General features: G+C 43.0%; 1 protein-coding gene across 5 annotated transcripts in view; it reads right to left on the bottom strand.

The window, feature by feature from the left end:
• Positions 1-26,347, bottom strand: part of DOCK8 (dedicator of cytokinesis 8) — a 246,177-nt gene that overhangs the window by 118,922 nt on the left and 100,908 nt on the right. For all 5 annotated transcript variants that reach the window (XM_032290975.1, XM_032290976.1, XM_032290977.1 and 2 more), the window contains 7 exons: positions 21,443-21,509; positions 18,959-19,108; positions 14,744-14,824; positions 12,821-12,980; positions 10,747-10,883; positions 8,397-8,490; positions 7,193-7,355 (listed from right to left, as the gene is read on the bottom strand). In XM_032290975.1, coding sequence (XP_032146866.1) covers positions 7,193-7,355; positions 8,397-8,490; positions 10,747-10,883; positions 12,821-12,980; positions 14,744-14,824; positions 18,959-19,108; positions 21,443-21,509 — 852 coding nt within the window. The remainder of the gene's footprint in view (positions 1-7,192; positions 7,356-8,396; positions 8,491-10,746; positions 10,884-12,820; positions 12,981-14,743; positions 14,825-18,958; positions 19,109-21,442; positions 21,510-26,347) is intronic.

Genomic DNA, 26,347 nt, shown 5'->3' with positions numbered 1-26,347 from the left:
TAAGACTGAACAATTCCCCAAACGCTGTGCCATAAGAAGATAACAAGCCACTTCAAAGGACTGATTTTTAAATAATAATCTTTTTTTTTTTTTTTTTTTTGAGATGGAGTCTAGCTCTGCTGCCCAGGCTGGAGTGCAATGGTGCGATCTTGGCTCACTGCAACCTCTGCTCTCCAGGTTCAAGCGATTCGCCTGCCTCAGCCTCCCGAGGAGCTGGGATTGCAGGTGCCCGCCACCATGCCTGGCTAATTTTTTGTATCTTTAGTAGAGACGGGGTTTCACTATGTTGGCCAGGCTGGTCTCAAATGCCTGACCTCATGATCCGCCCACCTCAGCCTCCCAAAGTGCTGGGATTACAGGCCTGAGCCACTGTGCCTTGCCCAGTAATTTTTGAAAGCAGCAAAAGTATAGAAATCAAAGAAAAAAAAGACTTTTTGGATTTTAGGTGCTCCCTCTAATGTAGACACTATTCAAGATCACAGCCAAATGCAAGCCTAACGTTGCCTTAATTTCATCACCACTTCTCCATTGCTTCTGCCTCCACCAACCAGTGAACCCAGCTAGGAACAGGATGCCTCATGAATCTTCCTGCTGAATTCCATGTAAAGAACAGTGGAGAAAATGACACTCAACACTGGTAAACCGACAGCAGGACTTTTAGGTAGGACACCAAAGCGTTGTGGACTCAAATGAATATAAAATAAGGAGACTGATACGGAGTTGTGAACTGTGGAATCAGTGACACTAATGGACACAGCACCTGCCTACTCCTGCTTCCTACCTGCCTTGCTCATCATGATTCTAGGAAAATTCTTCACATTCTTTGGTTTACATATGAGCAGAATTGGTGAATATGTAATTATGTACAGTAAGCAACTCTCCCCAAAACGAGAAGATTTCCATCTGTAGCTACATTAAGGGATGCATCTCTTGGTCCCCCACCCCACCACACCTTCCAAAAAAAATGCCAGATGTCTAAGGTCAGGACTTACTAATGGAAGGAGGCAGAAACTGACAGGCTAGAATAAAATCCTCTGTGAAAAATGACAACGGTGATCTCGTAGGACACTTCAATACTTTTCAGTTTTTCTTGGTTTTGCATTTCAAAGGCAAAAAATCAAATATGTGTCCTACTTTCGTAAATCACTTCACCTGTTTTGCAACGGAAAAGGTAGCCCCATGTCTGAATCCAGAAAGTGAGTGAATTGTGCCCTCTAGTGGCTGAACGTTATACTGGAATGGTAGCTCTGTTGTCATAACCTTAGGCAATTGGTTCCCTCCTGAATTTTTTCATTCTTACAAATAGGAGGATTGCTGAGTTTGGGAGCAAGGCATTAGGAATGTGGGCACTGTGTTCCTGCTTTATTATTAAGACCCAAGTTGCAACTGGCATCAGAAATTCACTGTCTTTGTCTCCATTCCTTGGCTAATTCAAATGACTAGATTTTGGTGGGCTGCCACTGCCCTTCCTAAGTGAATGGTTTGCTTATAAAAGCTTGTGTTCCATACGCAACTGTTTGCTAAGCCTACTAAAACCAAGGATTGGGCTTCCGGATCACCTTATACTTAGGAAATAGTTTTCTGTTTTTGTTTTTTGAGACAGAGTCTCACTCTGTCGCCCAGGCTGGAGGGCAGTGGCATGATTATGGCTCACTGCAGCCTTGATCTCCCTGGCTCAACCGATCCTCCTGCCTCAGCCTCGCAAGTGACTGGGACTGCAGGTGTGCACTCCCACCCCTGCTAATTTTTTGTTGTTGTGGAGACAGGGTCTCGCTATGTTGCCCAGGCTGGTCTTGAAACTCCTGGGCTCAATGGATCTTCCCGCCTCAGCCTCCCAAAGTGCTGGGATTGCAGGTGTGAGCTGCCGCACCCGGTATGGAGCACTGGCTGACTCTATACAGCAGAGAAACCCATTAAGGGTTGGTGGAAGCTTCCCTTCCATGAGAAGGAGGGGGAAGCTTTGATTTTGAACAAGAAAGAGTGTTAGACCACCAGCGCCCCATCCCAGACCTCCTGAATCGGAGTCTCCAGGGTGGGGATGGACACTTACTCTGATGCACAATCACCCTTCCTTCCCCCCGAACTGAGAGGATCCACTCTGAATATAGAGCTAACTGGGCTTAAACTGGGAATCCATTTCCTTGGATGAAATAAAGTCTCTTTCAGTGATACTCCCCATGTCCTGCCCTGCTTCCTAACCACTTCATTTGGAGTTATTTCTGGTTCATTTCTTTCCTTAGAAGTTCTGTTCACTAAATCATAACTCGTAGACATTCCTTCCGGTCAGCTCCTGCATGCCATTCTTTTTCCCCTGCAGGAGAGAAGGCGGGTAGTATTCCTTTTTATTTTCTTTCTTTTTTTTTTTTTTTTTTTTTTGAGACGGATTCTTTCTCTGTTGCCCAGGCTGGAGTGCAGTGGCACGATCTTGGCTCACTGCAACCTCCACCTCCTGGGTTCAAGCAGTTTTCCTACCTCAGCCTCCCAAGTAGCTGGGGTTACAGGTGCATGCCACCAAGCCCGGCTAATTGTTTTGTATTTTTAGTAGAGATGAGGATTCACCATGTTGGCCAGGCTTGTTTCTAACTCCTGACGGCAAGTGATCCACCCGCCCCGGCCTCCCAAAGTGCTGGGAACAGGCGTGAGCCACTGCGCCCGGCCAAAGGTGGGTAATATTCCTTAAGACTCCACTGTGATGTGGGAGCACATCCCTGGTAGGCCAGATCAGACTCCTGGTCTGAGAACATTCAGCTGAGTAGGAGGAGTCCTGAAAAGAGCTAATTAACCATCAGAGAAATCATGTTCCAACTGATATGCTTGTTCTCGGCAAGCACAGTCCTCCACCACAGCCAGTCTGATAATTGGATAAACAAGACCTCAGAGGCTCTCGGGGGCTGAAACGAGAGATGAAAACGTACTTTATGTGGCTCTCTTTACTGTAATCACCAGTTAAAGGGACGGCAAGGAGCTTAACGAGCTCATTACAACCTTAGCGCCTGTGATCTCCGCACACACTCCCATGGCGGCCGCAGGATAGGACGTCCTTGAAGGCCTTGCTGGGCCTTGGCCTCAGCCCATGCTGTTTTCATCTCCACCAGAAAGCAGCTGGTGTCTCTAGTACCAGCTGTTGGGCCACATGGAAAATAAGCCAGGAGTTGGTACAAATGTGTTCCTAGGCAAACAACTAGCATTTTCTTAATCTGGACACAGAGCAAGGAATGCCAAGCTTGGATTTGGATAATCCTTTTCCTCAGCTCAGTTTTTCCAGCCGTTCTGCTCTGCTTTCAGAATTGCTGGCCTTCCGCTTGTGATTTCTCAGAGCCTCCTGCCTGGCTCTGGTCTCCTTAGAAGTTCTATTCACTAAATCACAAGTTGCAGACATTCCTTCTGGTCAGCTCCTGCATGCACACTAGGCCATTCTTCCCCCACCCCTGCCCAGGAGAGAAGGTGGGTCGTATTCCTGAAGACTTCACTGTGACATGGGAGCACATCTCCGTTAGGCCAGATCAGACTGGTCTGAGAACATTCAGCTGAATAGGAAGAGTCCCGAAAACAGCTAATTATTCATCAGATAAATCATGTTCCAACTGATACATGACCTGGCTCTAGCTCCATGCCTCTAACCCACAGAGATTGCGCATGGCACTGCAGAGAGCCTAAGCCCCTGGTTTGGGAGCCCCTGGTCGTTGCTGGGATGAGAACTTCTGGCTCTAGAAGTTGATCTCTCTTGTCAGAGCAAGTGTTTATTTGATGAATGCCAGACCCTCACTGACCCATGGGGAGACTTCCAGGAGCCCTACCCAGTTCCACCAGAACCCATCTACAGCTGTTCATTAAAGAAATCTGAATAAGATAGAGGCACGGGTCAGCACCCATGCATTACTACAATTACTTTTGCACCAACCTCATACAACAGAATGCAACTTGAGGGATGCCCCACACAGGACACCAGAAGGGGCAGGGCAGAGAAAAGAGGCAGTGAAGAGGTGGGAGGAAGGTGAGGCTGGGGGGCTGGAAGGCAATGCCAGCCAATCCCAAGCCAACTTGACCTGAGGCTCTGTGGCAGCTGCTCCTTTAAGAGAGGTAAAGATAACTGGAGTTCAACTCAGGCAATGTTCAACTGAAACCCTCATCAATACAAACATCCTAAAACGTGTGACTCTGGCTGCCACTGGCACTCGAGGCCAGGTGACATCTGTCATTAGAACCAGGTAATAGTTCCCTCCACCCAAGGGGGCGATGCAGTTTATGTTAAGGGCACACTAATTTGAAATCCCAAATCCTGGCTGTCAGCGTAAGCATTTATTGTGTGGCCTGATAGATGTATTGCCCACAGTTCCAGGTAGATCAACTTTTTATAAGTCAAGTCATATTTCAAAATCATCAGGTGAATACTCTGTAAACGAAGAAATATTCCTGAATTTAACTGCTCCATAAATCTTCATTTACATTTATTCGATTTCCTTAAGGGATACAGCTATGACCAGGATTATTGATTGGTATGGAAATAGCAACATCAACACTGAAAGTTACCTGACGGACTCTTGGGATGAGAAGAAATCTGGATTTTTTCAAGTAAGAAACAGGTACTGCTGTCCCTACCAAAATGATAATATTTTTTTTTTTTGAGATGGTTTTTTGCTCTCTTGCCCAGGCTGGAGTGCAATGGCGGGATCTTGGGAACCTCTGCCTCCTGGGTTCAAGCAATTCTCCTGCCTCAGCCTCCTGAGTAGCTAGGAATTAAAGGCATGTGCCACCACACCCGGCGAATTTTTTTGTATTTTTAGTAGAGATGAGAGTTTACCATGTTGGCCACACTGGCCCTGAACTCTTGACCTCACTCAGGTGATTCGCTTGCCTTGGCCTCCAAAAGTGCTAGGATTACAGGCATGAGCTACCGCACCCAGACCAAAATGATAACACTCAAAGTGATAAGACTAATCCATACCTGTTACCAATACCATAGTGAATGAGTTTAGAGATCTTTGCTTGAAAAGGGGGGGCCCGTATAGAAAAGCCACAAAGTTCCAGGCTTTTTGAGGTATGGGGAGGTAGCAAGGAACAGAAAGAGAGGAAAATGGACAGAAATGAAAAGGTGAGGTCACCCAGGGCAAACTTAGTCAGCTTGCCAATTTTACCTGGGGTTCAGACCTCTCTTTTCATTTCCAATTTGTGGATGTGGGGAGGTGCAGGAAGGGGGACGCTCTTCTGGCACTGGGTAACCGTCAAGCCCAATCTAATCAAAATCACTCTAAAGCACTCGAGGACTGGAGAAGAAAAGTAAAAATTGAACACAAGAGATGTAGATAAGATGCTTCCTAAATTCTCTGAAGTTTTCATGGAGTAAGATTCTGAACCAAGTTCATTCTCTCCCTCTCTTTCCTTAAATAGACTATAACCTATGGTGGCCTGGGAGCCAGGCGGAGGGGCCACAACGAAACTGGAGAGGCGTCTCTCTGTCATTCCCCAGAGTAAAGAGCTGGTTTCTGACAGGGTGGTCGTGGCATTTCTAACGGGTGTCCTTGGCACTTCTACAGTGCCCAGTACGGCTCAAGAATATTCACTCTGTATTTGCGGGTCTGCCTCTGGCAGATGTGTGTTGACAAGCACTCCTTCCAGACCCTATAGAATAGGCAGGTGCCACCATATGTGACTCAGAAACCAAGGCAGCCCAACCTGTCAGGCCTTCAGTGTCCAGCTCCATCCTCTCCAATATGGTCGACACATACAGCTACTTGACTTTAAATTAAAATTAATTAATTTTCAGTTCCTCCATTGCAGTGGCCACATTTCAAATGTTGAACAGCCACATGTGATTAGTGGCTATTGCACTGGTGGCACACATACAGAACATTTCTGTTATTGCTGTAAATACTATTGGAATGTGTACTACTATTACGTTATTGCTGTAAATTCTTTTGGAAAGAGCTAGTCTTCAGCTGAAAACCTGCCTTTTTTACAACTAGCCCATGTTGGCCACATTGCTCTCTCTCTAGTACGTCCTTATTCACAGAGGAAAACCAAGATAATGACTAGCAGGATTTTTGTTTGTTTGTTTGTTTGTTTGAGACGGAGTCTCGCTCTGTTGCCCAGGCTGGAGTGCAGTGGCGTGATCTTGGCTCACTATAACCTCTGCCTCTGGGTTCATGCCATTCTCCTGTCAGCCTCCTGAGTAGCTGGGATTACAGGCACACACCACCATGCCCTGCTAATTTTTGTATTTTTTATAGAAATGGGATTTCAACCATGTTGATCAGGCTGGTCTTGAATACCTGACTTCGTGATCCACCTGCCTTGGCCTCCCAAAGTGCTGGGATTACAGGCGTGAAGCACCATGCCTGGCTAGGATTTTTTTTTTTTAATCTCTGGAAAGCATATGTCCACTATGATACTAAACTATAATTACAGCTGAAGTAATACTTTCTGGTTAAAGAGAACTAAGTAAACTATGTTTAGAAAGAGATTTGGCCATCACAATAGAAACCTCACATTTCATTTCCCTAAAACTTAGGAAGTAGGAAGACAGGTTGAAGGAAGAGAAAGCATGATTCAAATACAACTCAGAATGTGAGTTCAGTGGTTTTTTAAGAACCTGTACTTTTTTTCTTTTCCCTTCCCTTCCCTCTTCCCTTCCCTCTTCCCTTCCCTTCCCTTCCCTCTTCCCTTCCCTTCCCTTCCCTCTTCCCTTCCCTCTTCCCTTCCCTTCCCTTCCCTCTTCCCTTCCCTTCCCTTTTCCCTTCCCTTTTCCCTTCCCTTTTCCCTTCCCTTCCCTTTTCCCTCCCCTTTTCCCTTCCCTTCCCTTCCTTTCCGTTCCTTTCCCCTTTCCTTTCCCCTTTCCTTTCCTTCCCCTTCCCTTTCCCTTTCGCTTTCTTTTTTTTTTTTTTTTTTGAGATAGAGTCTGGTTCTGTGTCCCAGGCTGGAGTGCAGTGCTGCGATCTTGGCTCACTGTAACATCTGCCTCCTGGTTCAAGCCATTCTCTTGCCCCAGCCTCCCAAGTAGCTGGGATTACAGACAAGTGCCATGATGCCGAGCCAATTTTTGTACATGTTGTAGAAACAGGGTTTTGCCATGTTGCCCAGGCTGGTCTCAAACTCCTGAGCTCAAGCAATCCTCCTGCCTCGGCCTCTCAAAGCGCTGAGACCATGAGCCAGAGTACATGAGCCACCGCGCCCAGCCTGAACCTGTGTTTCTTACCTGTACACAGTATGAGGGACATACACTTCTCGTATTGGAAATTCCAAAATCTCTTTGTGTGGGCGTGTCCGGTTTTCAGGAAAGGGTCTCACAAGCAGCATTTCAGGAGTCAGACAGCAATTGATGATCTCTGGAGCTGTAGAAATCTCCAGTCTGAGCAAGCCTAAGAGAGGAAACAGGAATGTTCTAGTAAAGAAACTGTCATGTTATGAGGGAATCATGAAAGACTTGTACAGTGCTGCTTTCATGAAAATAAGAACAAACTATAGTACGATAAAACAGTTGTGGAGCTAATTTCCTGCAGCTCGAGGAAAGCATGTCATGAGAACTTTTGAGATTTAACTCCCATAAAATAAAATATAAAGCCAGAAGTTGTAAAATAAGTAGGAATGGATTAGAGGATTTCTAAAGTTCTTTCCTGAATTACCACACTATAATTGACATCGTTAAGTAACTTCCCTGCATTGCTAGCTGCGAAAGTGGGTAGTTTTAAAACTGGCTTCCCTGGACCTGAGGATGCTATGGAAGTACCTCCAGGGTCGCTGAGCTGAGGATAAGGAGGGTGACTTTGCCTTCTACCAAAGCATCTCACATTCACTTTTTAAATACTAAGTATAATATTTTATTTGACTAAAGAGACTCCTTTGTTTAAACAATTTTCGGCCAGGTGTGGTGGGTGGCTCACACCTATAATCCCAGCACTTTGGGAGGTCAAGGTGGGTGGATTGCGAGGTCAGGGGTTCAAGGCCAGCCTGGCTAAGATGGAGAAACCCTGTCTCTACTAAAAATACAAAAATTTGCTGGACGGGGTGGCAGGCGCCTCTAATCCCAGCCAGTTGGGAGGCTGAGGCAGGAGAATCTCTTGAAGCCAGTGGGAAGGAGGTCGCAGTGAGCCGAGATCACGCCACTGCACTCCAGCCTGGGCGACAGAGTGAGACTCCGTCTAAAATAAAATAAAATAAAATAAAAAATTCTCATTATCTGAGAAACCAGATCTAAAGCACAGGGTTTGTTTATGAAATCAATCCTTTAAGAAAATTAAAAACACTAACAGGTTTGCCAATTCATAGTCTTAATTCCTAACACAAAATCTCAAATTTCACTTGGCAAAGATGATTTTATAAATTCTAGCATTAGACAAAGAATATGTCTAATGATAAGCAGTTTTGGCACAGCTAAAGAGGATAAGACAGGTCATTCACACCTGGAATTGACTTGACTCGTCTCTGTAAGGATGAAGATCTTTTGTAGTCAGCTAAAAACTTGAATAAGTCTTCATCACTAAGGCGATCTCCTTCCTGCCAACAGAAAAGTCAGAGTTAGCGTAGATGCACCTTTGATGCTTGGGTTGGGGACCAGTGATTTCTGGGAAGATTTTTACCTTTAAGTTTTTTTCTCATAAGTCTTTTATAGAAATTAGGATTATAGGCAGCTCTGATATCATTTAGTTCCACCTCTTGTTAAACCCTCCTCACTGATGACTCACTGTGCCTCAGCCTCTCATGAGTCCTTCTGGGGATGGGGCTTCTGCTGCATTCTAAGGAAGCCTGTCTGACCATTAGAAATCCAGGCCAAAAGCTTCTCCCTCTATACTCCCACCCTCTGATGCCAGTTTTACCAGCTGGAACAATACAGAATAAGTTTACTTTCTTCTTCAAAGGCCTGAAGGTGGAGAAAGCATCTTTCCTTCTCATTGTCTTCACATCTGTCTCGAACAAGAAGGTTAAGCAAAAACGCTACCCACCCTCACATATGCCCAAGATGGGTCAGGCACTCTGCCAAGGGACACACATGCATGATCTCCAATCCTTACAACAACCCAGTGAGGTAGGTAGGTAGATACGTCTTATTCCCAGTGAGAACATCCAGGCTTAGCTAAGTGCCTTGTCCTCCAAGGTTGCATGACTGGGAAGGAATGCAGCCTGAATAGAAACCTTTTCAGACCCTATTTCTATTGTGTGGCATGGTGCACAGACCCCCTTAGCATCCTTTTTGCATTTCAGTTTGTTAATGTAACCCTTTTAAATGCTCCATGAAGACTGTGTAGCTATGGAAAACTTTCCAAAACAGAGTTAGACCAAGTGAGTTTATTTTAAGTGTGGCAAAATATAACTAACATAAAATTATCCTAACTCTTTTTTTTTTTCTGAGGGCGAGTCTCACTCTGTCATGCAGGCTGGAGTGCAGTGGTGCAATCTCAGGTCACTACAACCTCCACCTCCCAGGTTCAAGCGATTCTCCAGCCTCAGCCTTCCAAGTAACTGGGATTAAGGTGTGTGCCACCACACCTGCCTAATTTTAATATTTTTAGTAGAGACGGGGTTTCACCATGTTGGCTAGGCTGGTCTTGAACTCCTGACCTAAAGTAATCTACCTGCCTCGGCCTCCCAAAGTGCTGGGATTACAGGTGTGAGCCACCATGCCCGGCCCATCATACCTATTTCTAAGTGCACAATTCAGTAGTATTAAGTACATTTGCATTGTTGCGCAACCAACCTCCAGAATGCTTTTATCTTGCAAACAAAACATCTGAAACTATACCCTTTAACCAATGACTCCCCATCCCCTTTATCCTTAGACCCTGGCAACCATCATTCTACTTTCTGTCTCTATACATTTGACAAGTCTAATAAGTTTTGTATTTTTTTTAATAGTCTTGATGTTTACTGAGCTAACAAAGAGTAGCATCTGGAATGGTTGCCCTCTCTGAGCAAGCAGGGAGCCCTGGAAATGTGCACATCAAGCAGTAGTGAAAGTGGAACCCCTAAGATCCATAGGGAAGGAGAGGTCCCAGTCAGACTGTTGTCATAGCCGAATGAATGGATTGGCCAAGCTGGTTCAAATGGGAAAGTCTGTATCAGTAGGAACAAAACCTAATCCTTTTCTCAATTAAAATAGCTAACATTCATTAAGGACTTACTGTATTCCAGGCATTCTAAGATGAGCTTTACAGGTCCCATGTCACCTGATCTTCCCACTGGCCACATAGAGCTAAGCACTATGGTTCCCATTTTGCAGCTAATGAAACCGAGGCTGCGTGAATGCTGTGGGTTGAATGTCCCCTTCAAAACTAATGGCGAAGCTTGGTCCCCATGGTGGCAGTGTTGGGAGGTGGAGCCTTGAACACGTGATTGAATCACGAGGACTCTGCCCTCACGAATGGATTGATCCATTCACGGATTAATGGATTAGCGGGTTGTCATGGGAGGGAGCTGGTGGGTTTATAAGAGGAAGAGAGACCTGAGCGAGCATGCTCAGCTCCTCACCATGCTCCACCCCAGGACCCTGCAGAGAGTCCCCACCAGCAAGAAAGCCCTCACCAAATGTGGGCCCTCAACTTTGGATTTTTCCACCTTCATAACTGTGAGAAACAAATTCCTTTTCTTTATAAATTACCCAGTTTCAGGTACTCTATTATAAGCAACAGAAAACGACCTAAGACAGTGAGGTAAACTAATTTTCTCTCTTAATCACTGCATATACTCCTCCTGCGGGTTCCCGTGCCCATGCCAGCATGGGGAAAAACAGACACACACTGTAATGTGAAGAGATACCTGCTTGAAAAAGCTGTTAACGCTCAGGGTGGAGGTTTTGAAGTTGGATCCAGCCCCATTTTCCTCCAAGGAGAGGGCTCTTTCAGAAAGCCGTCTAGATTGGGCCAAAGTCCTCCGTTCACCCGCTGAGCTTCTCCCTTTAAGAAAAACAACTGTCATTCCAAAGTATGCCTTTCTGTTCAAACACACAGCAGTTATTAACTTTAAGATATATATGTTTCAAGTCACTGATCAGGAACACTGAATATGGCCCTCCTTGTTTTGAATGAAAATGTCCTTCCATTGGCCCCTACCTTTCTTAGTCCTGTTGGCATCGTTAATCCTCCTCCAGCCAGAGGAGAGAGGCCAGGAGCAGCCATGGGCCCCTCCCACATGAAGTTATGGTAGACCAGATGCCACCCTGCAAGAGTCCAGAGCTATAGCCAGAACAGGGTCTCCTGATAAGCTTTATTTAGTCAGCACACTGTTTGCTTTTCTTTTATTTTTATATTTGCGTTCCACTGGGAGAGGCATGTACTCAAATGCCCCTGAAGGCATTTGGGATTGTGACCCAAACATGCTGGGGTCAGCCTGTGTACATTTGAATCTCAGTGTTCCTCTGCTCTCATCGTGTGGACCAGGCAGCAAGACTGAGTTTCTGCCTTGGCTGATCTGTCAAATGGGAATTAGAGCCCCAAACCACACTCAGACTTGGGCTGGGACCCTGATACTTTGCCCAGTTGTTTCTTATCCCCTTTGGGATTTGGGTGGAAATCTTGTTGCTTTTATGTTGTAAAAACTCAGGGGTTCTGTTGTTAATAACACACTTGAGTTCTGTTGTAAATAATCAAATTGCTTAGAACTCTAAGAGTTCCACCTCCTGTCTTTGAATATCTTCTTATTCTTAATTCTTACCATGACGCTGAATTAGAATTTCTTGCTACCTCTACGCACCTAAACCTGCCATACCACCTCAGTATAATACATGACATCTTTGGATCTTCTGATTGCTCCTTAAGAATCAGTCTCTGCAGTCAGGTTATCCTTGGCCTAGAGATGACTGAGGCCTCAGCATGTCCCATACCTGAATTACCTAGTTGTGGTTCCCTCTAAGCTCTATAGATAACTCTTATCAATAAGTTACCTGGGTCTACATAGATGTTGGCATTAAAGAAAGCTGTGGCAGGAAGATCAGGATGTGGTAAAGTGAAGTTTGTTATTGACGAATCAGAAATAACCCGGGAGTTCCGACTGGTGATTATGCACCAGTAACTCCAAAATAGCAGCAGCAATCACAAAATGTCCTTTCTCCCACTTCCCTGCTCAAGGTAACATTTCAGAAGTGGCTTAAGTCTTAGCTTAAGGAATGCATGAAAAAATGTGAACGTAGACGTAGACTTAAATATTTGGCAGATACGAAAGCATTTAGGGAAACAGAAACCCCACCGCAGGTGCTGTGGGTGGGTCAACTTGAAATCTTGAGACCCTTTTGAAAAATTCTACAACCAAGCAGTGTAGGAACGAATGATTCAGATCAAGGGTGAGATGATGAAAAAGAAATATGCTAAATAAACTAAAACAGTAACTAGACATTCTTTGGGTGCCTACTTTTTCATTGCACTTGGCAAAGTAAACTTTAAAGGACTGGAAATTTTGCTGAGAAACCTGAGTTTTGCTTTTTGAAGGCTTTGTAACGGAGGCTTTTTTTTTTTTTTTTTGGTTTAGGAGTCGACCAGGGTATCTCTGTTTAACACACTATAGATGGTTACTACATTTTCTTATTTTTAAAGTTTTACTTTTGAGAGGGTGTTAATTTTTTTTTACCAAAAATTAACTTTTTAAAGTGTCAAACCATCTAGAAAATCTTACTATAAGAATATACTTAATCTTTACCAACGTTCATAATTTCTTTTGGAGATCACTGTCCAATCAAATATATGTCATCCAGTTATAAGAGTGTTTCATTCTATTTATCTCCTTCTTCCCTCCCACTCCCTACACCTCACTGCGCCCCCAACGACCACTAGAAAGCAGTGGACCTGAGCGGTGGCACACTGGGCAGCCCTCCCTTTCCCACTGCAGGTGAAAATCTTACCAACCACAGGGTCCACATCGGTTACCTCCCGCTCCAGGGTGGAGACATTGAGGAAGCTGGATAAGCTTATGGGTGCCCATGCAAAGGGCATCCGGTATTTCCCCAAACGCTGGCAGAAAGATTCAGCTTGGAGTTTTAGTTTTTCAATCTTTTCTTTACTCTGCAGGAAAATGGAAAGAAACAAGCTGAAACACGCACCAGCACCAAGGCAACGGCCTCTGGCCTGAATGCGACAGCTATCTCTAAACTCCAAACTCCGCTGATTAAAAAGACTCAATAACTATCTTCCCATTGAAAAATAAAAACAGTGAATAGGCAGAAAAATGACACACTCAGGCCAGAAGTTTAGCTGATAAGGAAATAAAGATTAAAAAACGAGTTTACAAGAAGGCTACATTTAATTAGTAAACGACACTTTTAGCTAAAAAAAAAAAAAAAAAAAGGGGGGGGGGGGCTCATTACACCAGATTATCAATTCTTTTGGTGGCTACCTATAGGACTTGGATTTGCATAAGAGAATCTTGAAATCAAAAGTTTCGTATATCATCTACCAAGCTCCCAAGTGAACCTGTTTCTCCGAAAGTTGCCTTGAAAAACTCCAAAAAATTCCAAAAAGTTTCCTAACAACTCCTTAGGAAGTTTACAACACTTCCAAGGTGTGCTTTCTGAGTTCAGAATAAAAGATAGATTTAAAAAATCAAACGCCTTGAGTTCAATAAATCTTACTTGACATTTATGAGCCTGTAGTGCAATACTGATTAGGTAAGCCTTATTCCAGTAAGGCCATTATTTATTTATTTATTTTTTGAGACAAAGTCTCACTCTGTTGCCCAGGCTGAAGTATAGCGGTGCAATCTTGGCTCATGGCAGCCTCTGCCTCCTGGGTTCAAGCAATTCTCCTGCCTCGGCCTCCCGAGTAGCTGGGATTACAGGTGCGTGCCACCGCTCCTGGCTAATTTGTTGTATTTTTAGTAGAGACGGAGTTCGACTGTGTTACCCAGGATGGTCTTAATCTCCCGACCTTGTGAGCCACTTGTCTTGGCCTCCCAAAGTGCTGGGATTACAGGCATGAGCCACCACACCCTGCTAAGGCCATGTTTTAAAAATCACACTGGGAATCTTTGCAAATTGCTGCTGAGAAAAGACATCCTTTTCATAGACTCAACACCTATGCTGTGTTAATGAATTTATAATGCATGGTAGTGACAGCCAATTCCCAATTATTTGCGTACCTGAAAGGGCAGTGGCCCATGCTGTTGAGGAAGGCCAAGAGAGCTCTGGGACTGTTCAGTTTCGGGGTGTCTGTGGACCTCCCAACCAGCTGAGTCAGTGCCTCAGAACCAAGATAACAGGGGGTGGCCTTGCCCCAGACAAGTTATGCAGTCAGACCCTTGTGTATGTCAACATTAGAAAATTCAAGGATTTATTTCTTTAAAAAGTCATCATCAGGCTGGGCATGGTGGCAGACATCTGTAATCCCAACACTTAGCAAGGCCGAGGCAGGAGAATCACTTGAGACCAGGAGTTTGAGACCAGACTGAGCAACACAGTGAGACCCCAACTCTGCAAAAATTAAAAAAACTAGCCAAGCATGGTGGCATGTGCCTGTAAGTACCAGCTACTCAAGAGGCTGAGGGGGAGGATCACTAGAGCCCAGGAGTTCAAGGTTGTAGTGAGCTGTGATTACACTACTGCACTCCAGCCTGGGAGATAAAGTAAACAAACAAACAAGAAACAAGAAAACGAACAAAAAGTCAACACCAGTGACCAGTTTCCTTTTCTTCTTTCATTTCATTACAATGTAGTAGTGTCTCATGTAGGGACCCACTAGGGACGAAAGCCCATTAACTGTTTTTTGTAACACTTCTGAAATATCTGCTTCTTCTAAGATGTCTCCATTTAGCAATACTCAAATTACCATACCTTTCCCCCATCACTTTCTTTGATAACCATGTAGGGCTCTGCACAGTCTCCAATCTCTCCCTGCTGTAGGACTTTTTCAATCTACCAATAAAAATAATATTAAAATAAGGCACACAAATTACAACCATATAAAGGGATCTATGCAACCATCAGAATTACTTTTGATGACATAGGAAGATATCTGTGACACACGTTTTTTGATTAAAAAGTTTACATAAAGAATACCATACAATTTTATTTAAAAAAATCACAAAGACATATTAAAAGGGTGATATTAGATACACAGCAAAGGCAGCAAGTGTTAATAGTAGTGATCTTTGCATGGTGGGATTATGTGTGATTTTTATTTTCTTCCCATTGCTTATGTGTATTTTCTGTTCTAAACAATAAACATGTATTATGTATATAATAAAAAAGGCAATAAAAGTTATTTTATAAAACAAAACCCAGGAGACATATGTAGGAAGTGGAAAGCTCATTTTCTTTATTATTGCTTAGAATGTAAAAAAGAGATATGGTCTCTGTGAAAGTCGGGTTGGGGACTAAAACCTTCCAAAAAATGAATGACTGAACTGAATAAATTATCTGTAATTGCTGCCCTTGTATTTCCTATTAGGGCTAATCCTCTGGATTTAACAGACTTGGAAAGAAACTCAAAAGCATTGAGATGTGCAGCTTCTTGGTTTGCTAACTCTGGTAATAGAAATGAATGCTAGTAATAAGAATAAAGGAAGTATCTTCTGTCTTGCTTCAGGTAAAGTGACTGGCTGGTCAGTTGTAATAAATTTGGGCACCATGTTTAGGAGAAAGAAAAGGAGAAATTTGAAATTTCCTAACCCGCTGCTCAAAGGAAATTTGACTTAAGATGTTGAAGAGTAAAACCAGTGGATTTAGTCCCATTAGTTGAGATCCTTGAAGAAGGGATTTGGGTCAACATAGTCCAAAAGGGACACATCCTTAATAGGTGCTGTGAGTTAGGTACAAAGTATTCAACCAACATTACCCCATGATGAAGGGGAATTTATGGGGTTTCAAAGGAAGTGGCATGGGGCTACTCAATAGATATGTTTCAGGGAGGACTCCAAGCAGAAAGTCTCTCTTCTTACAAAAGAAGTTCAAAACCCCCTCCCATTGCCAAATCATGAAGAGAAGGCAAATCCCACTGAGAGATGCACCACACTGAAAAAATAGGCACATAACACTTGAGCTAGAAACTGAGGGGTAATCAGCAATCTTTCACTCATTGTTGAGTATCTTCTATATGGTAGCAGCTGGGGAGATAAGGTGGCTATAAACACTGCCCCTATTCTCATGAAGCTCATAGTCAGGAGCCTACAGAACAAATTGGAAGCTAATTTTTCTATGATGTGAATGGATTAAAAATGTGGTCTTTAGGATACATTTTGAACAGAGGTCAAGAACTTCTTAGAAGCAGGGCAGGAAAATGCCACAGCTTCATGCACTAGTAGTATGTATCATGGAACACACAGGAAGCAGGAGAAGTTAGATTTGACCAGACCGGCAGATACTACTCCCCTAGCTGCAGTGGGCAAGGGGAACTCCAGGTAAGAGAAGGAGCTGCAGGCTGACATGAGAACCTACTGTTTGGTCCTTCCTGATGTATGCAAAAGTGTGTAATGAAATGCATATAACTCCTCATAACCATGGAAAGGAGGGCAAAGAAGCCTATCAGAATAACCAAAAACTTTTCTTCAGGGAAGAGGCTACTTTCTGCTGTATTCAGAAGGGGTAGGGTCAACACTTGGCATACCTATTTTTAAACAATTTTTGGAAAGTTTCCAATTCACTCCCACTTTCACTCTTCTTTCCTTGATTGTAAAACAAATTTTTTTAATTTCACAAAATCTTGAACTAAACCTTCAAGCTGAAATGATCCCTTAAAGCAATATTATATGCAACACCTGAACTAGGTGACGCTACCTAAAACACAGTAAAGATCCTGATGTTTGGCTTGGGAATATAAACAAAAAAGAAGCCCCTCTCATCAAATAATGTTTGCCTGGATGTGCTAAATAGTATAACACCATTTACTATGTAGTTAAAGAAAAAGAAGCAGGGCCGGGCGTGGTGGCTCACACCTGTAATCCCAGCACTTTGGGAGGCCGAGGCGGGTGGATCATGAGGTCAAGAGATAGAGACCATCCCGGTCAACATGGTAAAACCCTGTCTCTACTAAAAATACAAAAAATTAGCTGGACATGGTGGCGCACGCCTGTAATCCCAGCTACTGAGGAGGCTGAGGCAGGAGAATTGCCTGAGCCCAGGAGGCGGAGCTTGCCGTGAGCCGAGATTGTGCCATTGCACTCCAGCCTGGGTAACAAGAGCGAAACTCCGTCTCAAAAAAAAAAAAAGAAAAAAGAAAAGCAACAGAGATGGCATTGCGGTAAAGACAAACAAACAGAAAGCAAACCAGGGACCATCTTGCTGAGTAGACTTCAATTTCTTAAGTCTATCCGAACACTTTAGTATGTTTGTTACGTCAAATAAACACATGTATACATTTGAAAATTTTGGAACATATTTAGTAAGTGATAGTAACCAATGGGTAACCACTGTTATTTGGCAGAATATGATGGATTAATCAAGAGGAAGTCATCCACTGGGAAGTAGAGTTTGAGATGAAATTTGGCTCTATAGAACCAGTGTTGGCTTCTTCAGTTTCCTAGGCTGACAGAGAATTGTGAACTTACCTACAGGGCTACCATAGTGGGCTTAAGCTAACTTTCCTGTATGTCTAAATAACACTGCAACAAAAAGGAGACAGATTAAAGTTTGACAACAATAGGAGTGTCTTTTCAGCAATATAATTTTAACTATACATTTTATGAACTTAAATAAGTTCCCCTCAAGCTACGGTAACCTCACATAATCTTTGTTAAATGGTGTCAAAGAAGCTAGAATGAAAAGACATTTGCCATCTGTGAGGTGACCGCTAAGCTACCTGAATTATTTGGCATCCATATACTACTACCATGAGATCACGGGGAGGTCATTGAGACTGCAGACATAAAACACTATACCAACCAGACAGTGTTCCAGACCTAGGAGGCTGGGTGCCCGTGAAATCAGACACCTTGCGGTGTTTTGTTTTGTTTTACAATTTTGGCATAAAGAGTCAATAAGACGGCCAGGTGCAGTGGCTCACGCCTGTAATCCCACCACTTTGGGAGGCCAAGGAGGGCAAATCATCTGAGGTCAGGAGTTCAAGACCAGCCTGATCAACATGGTGAAACCCCATCTCTACTAAAAATACAAAAAGTAGCCTTGTGTGGGGTAGTGCATGCCTGTAGTCCCAGATACTTGGGAGCATGAGGCAGGAGAATCGTTTGAACCTGGGAGGTGGAGGTTGCGATGAGCCGAGATGGCGCCACTGTATCCAGCCTGGGTGGCGAAAGTAAAACGCCATCTCAAAAAAAAAAAAAAAAAAAAAAAGAGTCAACAAGACCAATTATCTGGCCTAAGGTAGGTAAAATACCTGATGTTTGTTAACTTCTAACCAGTCATTTTGGTGTACAGAGAAAGAGTCTGGTTTTCTTACAACAGCGAAGAGTATAGTCTAGAATAAAAGGCTTTTCTACTTATAATTGCCCCATAGATTTCAACTCTCATTAGAGACAGTCTGTGACATGGTTTAAAAAAAAAAAGGAGCGTGAAAATTTGAAAACCATAGCTCACACTTCAAATCGTAAGAGTCTAGACTTGGGAACACTTAACTATGCATGTCTAGAGCAACGTGAACATCGTTAGGAAACTCTCGCACAGAGATTTTGTTCCTTTCTCCACAGCAGCTTCTCTGTATCAGGTCACTGAGGGAACTCTCCTTAGGAGGAAGGGTGCCCAGGTGTGCCAAGCTTCATTCTGCAGTCATGACTATCCACTGACGTCAGTGTGATTACCTCCACTTCACAGATATGGGAACTCAATCTCAAAAAGACCGGGACATTGTCAATGCCATTTAGTTACTAGGCTGTAAAGGCAGGACTCAAACCTAGGTCTGTATGACTCCAAAACCTAGTCTTTCTAGTATCTGAAACAGTTTACTTAGAAGGGAAAAGGGGTAAGTTGAGAATGAAACAAAGCGAATCTCAGAGGATATGTGGACACGTTCTGAGGTTTCGTGCACCTCAAACATGAGCTGGGAATAATGCAGCAATGAAAACATCAGACTGGACAAATCAGATTGTGCTGAACTACCTTGACTACCAGGTAGATGTCTGAGGACGGGTAGGTGACCGAGAAAACTGCAGATCTTGCCTGACTTGATGCAGCCACCGAAGGTGTGTGAGCTCGCAGAAATCCTTTGAACTGGTCAGAGTTCAGGTCACAGTGAAAATTTTCTGAGATCTGTAAATGAGCAACAAAGTGAAATATAAGTTAGACCTATTGTATTCATGATTTAAACACATTAAAAAGGAGTAAAAACAGCACAGATAAATATGGCTGAAGGAATACGTGTAATAATCATAGACGTGGTTTAGGAAAGTGGTTACTAGATACATCTGATGAGTGTTTTGTCACAATGTCTAGGTATTTTGGAGTCATTTGAGAGATATTCCTAGAAACATTTAAATGTTTATCAAGCCACCAGTATTTCCTGAGTATCAGTGATGTGTTAGTTACTTCAATACAGAAGAGCAGGACCTCTGCCCTCAATTAGTTCACAATCAAGAACGAGGGAAGGACCGGGTGTGGTGTTTCACACCTGTAATCCCAGCACTTTGAGAGGCCAAGACGGGCACATCACTTGAGCTCATGAGTTTGAGGCCAGACTGGCCAACATGGTGAAATCCTGCCTCTATAAAAAATACAAAAACTAGCCAGCATGGTGACACATGCCTGTGGTCCCCGCTACTTGGGAGGCTGAAGTGGGAGGATTGCTTAAACCTGGGAGGTGGAGGTTGCAGTAAGCCAAGATGGCCCCAGTGCATGCCAGCTTGGGCAACAGAGTGAGACCCTGGCTCAAAAAAATAAATAAATAAAAGTGATGGAAAAGGCAAACATGCAACTAACTATAGTAAAAGCAAAATACAAGTCACCACATGGATACAAAGAAGCACTGTGGCAGTTCCAGAGAGTGACAGGCCTTTTGCAGTTACCCAACTGCAAAATGTGACAAGGACAACTTTTCATGGAAGCAGTACTGGAGATGGATGGGCCTTAGAAGATTCTGATAGGCAGGGGTGGAGGGTGACGATGTACTATGGAGAGAGTACAGCACAGAGGCTTGAACGCTTGGGGGAAGCTTAGTTAACAGGCAGTGGTCCAGCTTGACTCTGCATAGACTATGGATGGAAAGAAAGTAGAGGAATGCCATCATGAAGAAAGCCCAGCATGAAAGCTAGAGTTTGCTCTTAATATTGTAGGCAGTGAATCTTAGTGAAGATTCTGAGAAAGCACATAATGTGAGCAGTGCTCCTGGCTCTCTTAGTGTAGTATTACTTAAGAGCCATGTATGTTTGGCTTCTCCCCTTCATCACCAAGAGAATTTTAGTGGGAAGTGGTTGTCCAGGCAGAGACTACATTTACCAGCCTCCTTTGCTATGAGGGGTGATCATGTGACTGAATTCTCTCCAATGAATTGTGAGCAGAAGCAATGTGTTGAACTTCCAGGCCTCCTCCATCCTTCTTTTCTCTTCTTCAGGGGTAGCAATGGCAGTGACAAGAGTGATTTGGGAGAGCACATATTGAAGATGGAGGAGCCATTGCCAACCTGTGTTTCTGAATGACTCGGTGGAACAGAGGGGCCCCTCCTCCCGCCCTGGATGGTTAAAGAAACAAAGACACCAAATTCTTGTTTATAAGCCAGTGGTTTTCAAAATGTGGTCCCCTGAACAGCAGCTTCAGCATCACCAGGGGACTGTTAGAAATGCAAATTCTCAGGTCCCACCTGGACATACTGCATCAGAAACTCTGTGGGTGGGCCCCAGCAAAGTATGTTTTAACAAGTCCTTCAGGGGATTCTGATGTATGCTCAAGTTTGAGAACTACTGCTTTAAACCGCTGAATTTGGGATGCTGCTTGTTTCAGCAGTTAACCTATCCTAACTACACAAATCTCAGTGATCATTAATATTTATGCAGAAGATACATGTTTCCTTAAATACAGAATGACTTAAGAAGGGCAGAAGTGTCCATCTTCTATTTTGGGATTTGCTATTGCTATCTTCTTCTGGGAGTCACAAAATGACTAAACATTAAACATGCACAGAGAAGTCTTGGTCACTGTTTTCATTAAAAACACATTACAGTTGGTGAGGTCTTTGCTCTGTGACAAATTGAGACCTTTACCATGTCAGATGCCCTTCAGTCATAATAAGCCTATTTCACATTAGAACTCTCAAACTGAGGGAGCTTTACATTCACATCCCAGCTTGTTAAAAATGTATTTAAATGGGTTTGTTTTCTATATAACCCCATGTGCTGACTATTTCATTCTTTCTCTATTCCAGCCAGGCCAGCACCTCCAGGAGCCTTTCCCTAAAAAATCCTTCAAAGATCATAAATTACGTTCTCAGACCACTGCTTGAAAAATCGCAAAGGCAACAGAACTGGACCCATTAAAGATCATTTGCTTTCAAATCTGATAGGTTTTTGCTGCAAAGAAGATTTAGAAACATACATCCAAAGAATCATGAACAACATATGTGCCTTGTGGATGGATTTTTATTTTCTTTCTTACCTTTTTCCTTTCTTTAACATCGTAGAGGGCAATGCTGGCAAACAGAGGCTCAATTTCGATCTCGAACCTATCACAGAAAGAGAGGAAAATCTAAGTGGCTTTAACTTAGATAATTTTGAATTTTCTGAAAATGCCTGGATAGATAAACTGGTTAAAAATGTGAGCAGTTTCCAGAAATATTTGGAAAACTCCAAGTATATGAGAATCACACTGGCATATTAATGGAGAAATATGGGAGGTTTGTGAAATATTTCTAATCATGTGAGATCATAGTGGACATTACAAAGGCATGCTGGATATTTTTGGGATGTCTCCCAAAAATTGCTTATTGGTAGCACTGCAAGAGAAAGTGGGCTGAATGGATCTTCAGTCTGATCCATCTTCTTATCATTGTAATGACTGTGTTTTCTGAGGGTAGACTTTCTGTCTGAGGTAATGGACTTGTTCATATCTTACATTGTATTGTTAGGATAGTATCTGTTTTCACAATGCAAAGATATGGAACCAACCTAATTGCCCATCAACCACTGAGTGAATAAAGAAAATGTGGTATATATACACTAAGGAATACTACTTAGCCATAAAAAGGAATGAAATAATGTCTTTTTCAGGAACTTAGGTGGAGCTGGGTGGAACTCTGTTGGCTTCTGCATACTCATAGCTTAGTTCCCACTAACTGCAGCATTTGGTTTTCCTGAGTTACTTCACTTAGGAACTGTCTAAGTGTATGTAGCACATTATGCTTTGGCCTCATATTTGCATCTCTTCGTGGACACTTCAGTAACTTCCACCTTTTGGCTATTGTGAAAAGTGCTGCTTTTTTTTTTTTTTTGAGATGGAGTCTTGCTCTTGTTGCCCAGGCTGGAGTGCAGTGGCGTGATCTCGGCTCACTGCAACCTCTGCCTCCCATGTTCAAGCAATTCTCCTGCCTCAGCCTCCTGTGTAGTTACTTAGGATGTAACTCAGGAATGGAAAACCAAGTGCCATATGTTAGTGGGAACTAAGCTATGAATATGCAAAGGCAAACAGAGTAGTATAATGGACCTTGGAGACTCAGAATGGGGAGAATAGAGGGTGACGAGGGATAAATAATGACATATTGGGTACAATGTACACTACTTGGTTGATGGGTGCACTAAAATCTCAAACTTCACCACTATACATTCATCCATGTAACCAAAAACCACTTGTACCCTAAAGCCATTGAAACAACAACAAAAAAATGTTAAAGAATAAGCTCTATATTATTCAATTCTAAGGAATGGGACTTTGCAGATGGCAATAAAAGAAAGTTCGATTGCTTTTCCTTAGACTGATAGTGTGACAGTCAGAAGAATACTAGGTTTCGATGGGGATGAATGTCTGGCCCTTCCTAACTCCATTACTGGGGAGTTGCTGAGTTTAGGTCAGGGAGTGGATTGAGCACAGCAGATAAACACCGAGGTGCCTGGGCCCCGTGAGAGCTAGAAAGAGGAGCCCTCATATTGACCCTAATTGCCAATTCCCCTTGAAATGGTGAATCCCAAAGCATAATCCTGCTGCATTATCCACCTTTACTATCCTGGTGGACATTATAGGTGCACACCGAACACTGATGAATGTCTTCCAAGTTTCTCAGCTTGATGTCCCAGGGCCTTGGATGTTACCTGCTGAGAGCACCAGGAAAAGGGTCCCAGCCCACCATCAATCAGACATCCTGTCAGTAAAGCTATGTTGTGTCTCCAGCTATGTGCAAGAGGATGTCCTTATCAGTGGATAGCTTTGTTTCAAAAGAGGACTTTTCAGAAGAATGTTGGGACAGAGTATGAACACTGACAAAAGGGTTATTTGCTAAAATGGCACCTTTGGAAATGAGGCAATATGCTTAGAATGGCCAACCTATATTTAATCGTGTCCTCCCTACTACACAAAGGGCCTAAATATTGCTGGGATATACTTAGGTAGGTACTGAGTGGTAAGTCCTCTGTGGTTCAGAGAAAGGAAAAGAGAATTGACATTTATTACAGACTTAAAATTGTGCTGTACTAAGTGCTTTCCACACATCAGCCTCTTTACACAACTATACTGTAATGCAGATATTATCTGCATTTAACACACTAGGACACCAATGTTCCCAGGAATTAAGGAACTTGCCAAAGTCCACAAAGTTAGGAACAGGCACAGTCAGGCTTTGAGCCCAGCTATCTCTGATCACAGAACCTGGGCTTTTTCAATGAGTATTTGTTCTTCAAGTGTAGTTCCCCAAAACTAGCATTCTGAAGCAAAAGAAGTTTGCCAGCCTACAGGTTTCCTGATCCACCTGAGACCTACTCAACCAGAATCTCTTGAGGGAGATTGTTACGGGAGTTCCTCCAAAATCCGCATTTAAAATAAATGCCCTGGGTAAACTTTCTGTACACTAAAGTTTCACCATCAAGAAGACTCCTAAAAGCTGAGGTTACTTTTTATAAGATGGTATTAAATCTTAAAAATCTTTCTCCACTTAAAATACAAAACAGAAAAATATTATGTTATCATTCTCTTTATTTCCTGTTACAAACACAGAATTGGCAGGAGCCTAATTTTCTGTGTCTTTGAGGGTTTATATATTTCTGAAAAGCAATACAGAGACAGTTACAGATGTCCACGGCTTTAAACAAATCCCTCAGCTGCTAAAATCTGTAGTTTTTTATTTTTTTATTTTTTTTTTAAAGATAGGATTTCACCATGTTGGTCAGGTTGGTCTTGAACTCCCGACCTCAGGTGATCTGCCCACCTTGGCCTCCAAAGTGCTTGGATTACAGGCGTGAGCCACCACGCCTGGCCAAATCTGTAGTTTTATAAATAGAATCCTGCATATCAATGTCAATGGGAAAACATCTGCCGTTAATGTTATCCTTATATTTTTAGTATTCATACTGTCACATTCTAGGCTTACCTATAAGAATTTGTTTCTTTTCTTTTGTCTAATTTACTGTAAGTAGTTATTCCTGAGGCTATCTCTTTGGTCCATCTTTTCTCTTGCAGGTATAGGTTAGCATGGAGACTATTTAAAACACTTGAGCTGGCCAAGTGCACCTGGTGAATATGTCAATTCAACTTCATGCTTTGGCAGTTGAGGGGAATATCACTAGAAACTGCACTTGACAATTTTTATTAAGAGATATTCAAGTAACTCCCCTTTTTGCAATTTTAGAGACAGGGTCTCACTCTGTCACTCAGGCTGGAGTACAGTGACATGATAGTAGCTCACTGCAGTCTTGAACGCCTGACCTCAAGCGATCCTCCCACCTCAGCCTCCCATTGTAGCTAGGACTAAAGGTGCATCACCACATCTATTAATTTTTGTAGACAGGGTTCTGGCTATATTGCCCAGGCTGGTCTCAAACTCCTGGCCTCAAGTGATCCTCCCACTTTGGCCTCCCAAAGTGTCGGGATTACAGGTGTGAGTCACTGCACTTGGCCTCCATCAACTTAAAAAAAAAAAAATAACACATATCTTCTTAGTGGCCATGTTTTCCCACCTGTGAGAACAGCTGCCTCTATTCATTGGAGAGGTCTAGAAAGCTTGGCGATGAGTACCATAGGGGAGAATTTCTGTCATATCAAATGACATAGTCACTGCATCTAAAAGTAGCCTGACGATGCATCCTGTGGGGAGCTGGTGGGTGCCTCAGACAATAGAGAAGGCTTCCTAAACAATGCAGAGGGGAACAGCCACTTCCACCCGGTCCTCCTGCCGACCAGACAGGCGAGGAAGCTCCCACTTCCAGGTTGGTTTGCAAGGGCTAGAGCTAGCTTTTCTGTGCATTACTTGATACTCAGCTGGTTTATGGGCTGCTCATTTCTCCATACAAAAGGCCCTGAAGCCCTTCTGGTAGAAGTGGCCAGGGGGAGGAGACTATAACATCAAGAGACCACCCATCACTGTGCAGGCAGACTTGCCGGCTTGTATTCTGAGGCAGAAGAACTTGGCAGAGACTGTGTGTTAGAATCACAGAAGTCTGTGGTAGGTAGGAACTTGGAGACCATAAGGTCTATCAACTTCATTTATAGGTAAGAACTCAAAATCCCAGGGAAGTTCCCAGGGTTGAAACCCAGCCTTACATCCAGAATCCACATGCCTTCTCACTGCAAACCAGGGGCTGCTGAAGGGACCCTTGAATTGACTTGGAGAGATGGGTGACCCTTCTAATACTATGTAAAGAAATGTTACACTTCTGTAGTTTTGCTTAGGTAGACTATGTACAACTTAAAGTTTTCACCTGTGGATTTGAAGAGGAAGAACTAATTCTTGAAAGTGGCAGTCTGCAGAGAGGAAGAGAGACATGGAAGCACTCTGGGAGGACACAAGACAATCTATTGCAGTGCAATAGAAAATACTAGAATTTATTTAGATTTATCTAGTTCATCCTTTAAAATTTCTCAATTATATATTTTATAATGCAGATATTTTAATGTGAAAGTACAAAATTAATATATGTACATAAAGGACTTTTTTTTTTTTTACTGTCAAAGTATACAATCAAAACATATGGACGCAACTGCTTTAAAGTAGATGTGGCAAATAATTGGCCCACAACCTGAAACCAGATTGTAGCTGTGTTTTGTTTTAATTGTATGATGTTTATAAAGGGAATGAGAAAATACTTAGGGAGTTCGGATATTATGCAGAAAAATCTGGGTTTCCAGCTTCTCTTGAAAAAAATAAACAGTTTACAAAAATGGGCCTGTTTATTCAGATGGCAAGAATGCTGTTGTTAGTAGTGAGTGCCCCCTTAACATGGTTTACTGCAGTCCCCACCACTCCCTACTGTCCCCTGGCACTAAGACTGAGTTCTAGTTGCATTTATCGTGGTGTTTCAACAGTGGCATACTGGTAAATGTTTAATAAATAATCTCTCAGTGCTGACGGTGGTGCACTTT

Source organism: Sapajus apella, unplaced genomic scaffold (genome assembly GCF_009761245.1).
Source record: "Sapajus apella isolate SASKATOON/1434 unplaced genomic scaffold, GSC_monkey_1.0 scaffold24, whole genome shotgun sequence".
Taxonomy (NCBI): domain Eukaryota; kingdom Metazoa; phylum Chordata; class Mammalia; order Primates; family Cebidae; genus Sapajus; species Sapajus apella.
The sequence above is the reverse complement of the archived record's forward strand: the minus strand, read 5'-3'. Positions and strand labels throughout refer to the sequence as shown.